This window comes from Montipora capricornis, chromosome 2 (genome assembly GCF_036669925.1).
Source record: "Montipora capricornis isolate CH-2021 chromosome 2, ASM3666992v2, whole genome shotgun sequence".
In the NCBI taxonomy this organism is placed as follows: Eukaryota; Metazoa; Cnidaria; class Anthozoa; order Scleractinia; family Acroporidae; genus Montipora; species Montipora capricornis.
In genome coordinates, this window is record NC_090884.1 from 42,733,364 (window position 1) to 42,738,363 (window position 5,000).

The 5,000-nt window shown below is 40.7% G+C and overlaps 1 protein-coding gene across 1 annotated transcript in view; it reads right to left on the reverse strand.

The window, feature by feature from the left end:
* LOC138037361 (sushi, von Willebrand factor type A, EGF and pentraxin domain-containing protein 1-like) overlaps positions 1 to 5,000 on the reverse strand; it is a 149,598-nt gene that overhangs the window by 100,571 nt on the left and 44,027 nt on the right. Inside the window, exon 20 of the mRNA XM_068883301.1 lies at positions 1,367 to 1,540. Within this exon, the coding sequence (XP_068739402.1) occupies positions 1,367 to 1,540 (174 nt within the window). The remainder of the gene's footprint in view (positions 1 to 1,366; positions 1,541 to 5,000) is intronic.

Consider the following 5,000-nt stretch of genomic DNA (forward strand, 5'->3'; position numbering starts at 1 on the left):
AGTCTCATATCCAGCAAGCGCAAATGGAATACTTGTTTTATTAAATGCCCTTGAACTCCAAAATTTTGGAAGTACGACATACGAAAGAAACAAGGGAGAAAATCCTTGCGAAATCGAAAAAACTTGATGAAGATGCAATATTCTGTAATACCTTGTAGTCAGACAAACGCAGGCTCGTCACAAAAACATTTCTTACCTTTTCTCGTACTTCTAAGCTTCGAAATTTATCTAAACTTTCCACAAAAATGTTATTCTTTTGCTTTATACCAAGCGAAATTTCGCTTTCTGGCATAAAATATTTTAGTTTAGCCAGGCTTAGCGCAATCATTTACCATATAAGGTCAAACTAAGGCCCTGTTTACAAGCAGGTAGGGTAACCCTAGTGCCAGGGTTACCCTAGCAAGAGGGTTGCCCTAGCACTCACACATTCTTCTTTTTTTCATCGACGTGTTTACAAGGCACCTAGGGTTACTCTGACGCTAGGGTAACCCTGTGTGAGTGCTAGGGTTACCCTAGCTCTAGGGTAACCCTAGCTGCCTTATAAACGATCTGCTAGGGACAACTCGCCTATTACCCGATACAACCTTTTTGGCGGTTTCCATTGTGTTTGCGATGCTGGCGGTTACCAAGCACGCAAAGTTGTCCCGGCTGGTAGGGTAACCCTACCTGTAAAATTTTGCTGGTATACCCGGGCTATGTTTGACCCTCCTGCTAGGTTAACCCCACTGCTAGGGTTACCCTACCTGCTTCTAAACAGGGCCTAAGGTATATGAGCTGATAACCGTGATTGAGTGAACCAATCACAACACGAGAATTGCATTATCGAGGTTGAGAATTTAATAAAGACAATTAACGTTACAAAGTGTCTCACAAATGCTGCTTCTCAGCGAAGGATAAAGAGCTGCATTTTCAATAGGGAGCTTACGAAACGACGACGCTACAAAACAATAGGTTTAGCGAGCGAAAGCAATCGCTCTGCACGCTCTCCACGTGTGTTTTACATTTTGGTACATTTCTTTGCCGTCATCTCCTAAATGAAGATGTGAAATGACCAAATTCAAGGTTCTGTGAAGGACGTTAACACATGACGATGAATTTTCAGTTCTCTCTCTACGCTTCCAACCCATTCATACCAGTTTAACTTCTCGAATGAAGTCCTCATAGCCGTCGTCGTCCTCGTTTCATAAGCTCCCTGATAAGTTAAAAATAACGCCAACCTTTAACCCTTACCTTATTTTTGGAAATAGGTAGCCAAGGCTTAGACTTCAAGGGACACTTCGTGTTGGATGTCAAAAATTGGGTGAGCATGTAACTAGGTGCAGTTGTGGACACAACTGCTCAAGTACAAAACAATAAAACAACTTACAGCACCGAGGAGTACGGCCACTCCATCTCTTCTTAGCCGTGCATCTTTTAACTGCAAATTCTGTGTTCAAATTATATCCATTATCGCAAGTATAATGTGCAGTGTCGCTGTAACTTGTTCCAGTGAAATTCAACTTTCCATTCGATATAGCTGGAGGGTTACCGCAAGATATACCTGCTCACGAAAAATTAAAAAAATAAAAACAGGAGAAGAGAGATATCAAACATGATTTGATCTTCTGTAACCAGGGTTTAATTCACCTATGAATTCGTTGAAATGTGGGGACCTTTGTAATTTACACAAATTACAATATATGGCTGTCAACCAATCTCTAGAAACCCCGATAAAATGATCTGGTGTACCATTGCTGGTGGACAAACAAAAGAAGCTAATGAGGGACCTTTTGGTTTCGTTCACCAACATAGCGGCGATGATGTAACGTGCATGAAAACCACCTTCAACATTACTTACGATTGAAACTTTGGAAGAGGTTTTTTCCCGTTTATTGCGAAATTTTCGAAATATGAGAACCTAACCCTGTTGAAGTTTCCTTGAGTCCCATCCACAGCAATGAGAATTCAAAATTATGCGTCATAGTCCCGGCGAGCGACATACTTGAGAGGTTTCTCCATAAAGCGGATCACAACATCTGTCCAATATATTGCAATCGGTCTATTTCCTAATTTAGGAACATTTTCGAAAGCTCACAAAATTCATTTCAGTCACTTAAAATGAAAACTGTTTTGTTATAATAGGCACAGTTTTCGATAATAATATAAGTTTACTGTCACTGCCCACGTTGAGTCCCACTGAAGTTACGCCCTTTCGGGCGAGGTTGGTATTTAGATGGAAGACCGGACGGTGATACCTTCGCTGACACTATGGAAGTCGCGCTGCTTGTAGTTTACGGATATCCATCCCATGATATTGACATTGCATGAGGGTATCAGTGAGCTCAATAGAGCATCATCGCTGTATGGTTTTAAGATTCCCTCGATTAGCTCGATCCTTGTTGGCCTAGCTAAAAAATCAAGAACCAGACCAATCAAATATAATGAAAATGAACCGCAAGGATCTGGACTCCTACTTGTGCAGCTTGATTGATTTACACATATTTCTTCATTTATTTATCTTATTTTTATTTATTTATTTATTTATTTATTTATTTATTCAGGGATTTCAAATTATTAAGTTCATGAAATACATTTTAGTACTGTATTTGTGAATAAATAAATCTGTATGGGATTTTATATTAGGAACTTGTTTCCCGCAAGGGCAGTTACTCATGCTTGAATACGTTGACACAAGAATAAAGTTAGAATGATTGATTTTGATTGAGTCAAAGTTGGGTGATTTTCAAACGGCCTGATTGGAAGATTTTTTGCTGGAGCTTTTAAAAGGTAAGACATCAATGGGCAGCTTTGCTCAAAAAGGCGGTATCCACAGGCAACTGACCTACAGCATGTGTTGAGATCTTGCCATGTCACTACCATCTTTGACCAAGGTTGTGTACAAGATTTTCTTCCTGTGTGGTGATTGTCAGTGAGTGATGGCAATGTGCGAGACAGGGAGTCATGACTGCGAGTCATGGCTGCGAGCCATGCGAGTCAACATGCGAGTCACACAGTTATTGGAAGCTAACCGTTTTAAAATGGTTCCTTAGACTTAATAACTATTTCAAATCGATGCTTAAACTTAATGCGAAATTCGCATTGCTCGCACGGCTCCCTGGCTTGCAGATTGTCCAGCCCCATTGTCAGTGAAACCAAATTGCATTCTCTGAGGAGTTATAGTAGAAGGGACTGTCCACTTGATAATTCTCATTCACAGTAAAATCTTTAATGACTGTGTGAACGAACTCTTTAGATTCAAAACTGGCGAAATAAGCCGATATTATGTTAGGAACTCCCATGGTTACGTTTTAGATTTTAAAAACCTTCCAAGAAAAAAAAAATTAAATTAACTCCAAATGTCGGTTGCCCTCAGGAAGAGGGGAATCCTCAAAATAGATATTGCCAATACCAAACTTTATTCAGTAAAGTTAAATTGGAGGTTAGGGCAAATTTCCCAGGCTCACTTGGGGTCGTCCTTTGAATGAAAAGCCACTTATGAGTGCATTATAAGGCTGAATTGATCATTGTCACAGCCAGAACTGCTTTCCCATCGACCCTCCGAAAGCATGTTTCAAACTCCATCCTTGAAGTGCAGAGATAGTGAGTTTTAACAAGAAAACGTTTAAAAGAGAGCTCCTCGTGGCTCCTGTGTGGTAGAAACATTTCTTGGTTTTCAGCTGTGCCCATCATTGAGACAAAAGAGCCACAAATACTGGGCCTTTGGTCGATCGGCACTTTTAATGTCACAAGAAACTTCACTCTCCTACAAGATAATCACATGCCATGAAGCTCTTTCATAAAATAAAACATCCCTTAGTTTCATAGCCTGCGAATGCAGCCGCCTTTCATCGATGAGAGGCGGCTGTATTCCTGTAGTTGCAGGCTTCTCATCAAGAAACCTTCTTGGTCTCTCCTTCTATTGCTTCTCCTACTCTGGTTGGCTGACTTGTGTAGCTTAGAAACCAGTCATATTCTTGTATTCACAGTTAGTTAATTAGTTAAAATACCAGCTATTATTGCATCAGGCTGGTTATCGTCTATGGAAGTAATGATGTCTTGTCTGGATAGACCCAACTCTTTCCATCTGCAATACACAGGTTTTGAACTTACACTAACCACTCCTCCCATTTTTTCAGTAAATCCATAGCCTAGGAACGATTCCATTTGTTTAGAAGGAATGGCGTATTTGGGACGACCTTGGCAGCCTGTAAAAACCTGTAATGGTTCATATGCATAGGCTGGTTCTTGACGTTTAGCTCGGCCAACAAAGATTGAGTTGTTTGAAGTAATTCAAAGAGGGAATCTTCAAAACCATGCAGCGAAGATGCTCTTAACTATTGAGCACACTGATCTGGTAGACCACTCAACACGAAAAAATATTGAATCCACCTCGATCGTCACCACCGATCCTTTCCGATAAATTCAGGACTCTCTTCTTACGTGACTCAGGAAAAAGAGGATAAAACTTGAGTTTTGAAATAAAATATTCTAATCAGGCAACTTAATTGTAGTGTTTGAGCATTACATGAAAATACCGATTCATGGATGTACCATGTATGAAATACCCGTTAATGTGAGCAAGAATACCGTTGACAAAAAGGCTGAGGATTCTCCACGGACGTCAGACTATCCTCGTACGTGAAGAATCTTCCTCTAGAGGAATGTTACGCTGACAAGTCAAGGAGAGGATATCGCAACAGCCCGAAAACATGTGAACTGTTCAAATGAAGTGAAGCACTTGGCCCATAAACAAGTGAACGACGACATGAATTACTTCAAGCCCGAAAACATACAGACTGCGCAATTGAATCGTATCATCGCCCATCAACATGCAAACCGCATAAATAGCTGTACGATTTCAGAGTTTAATTATAAATTGCAACTCAGCCGGCGATGAAGGAAGCGCAATGGTTAGCGCAACTTTCGATAATGATCTAGGTGATCAAGGCGATGGGAGCTTTTGAAGCGAACTTATGGCTGTGTTCCCCCGGCCCGACGTGACTTCCATGCGAAACAAACAG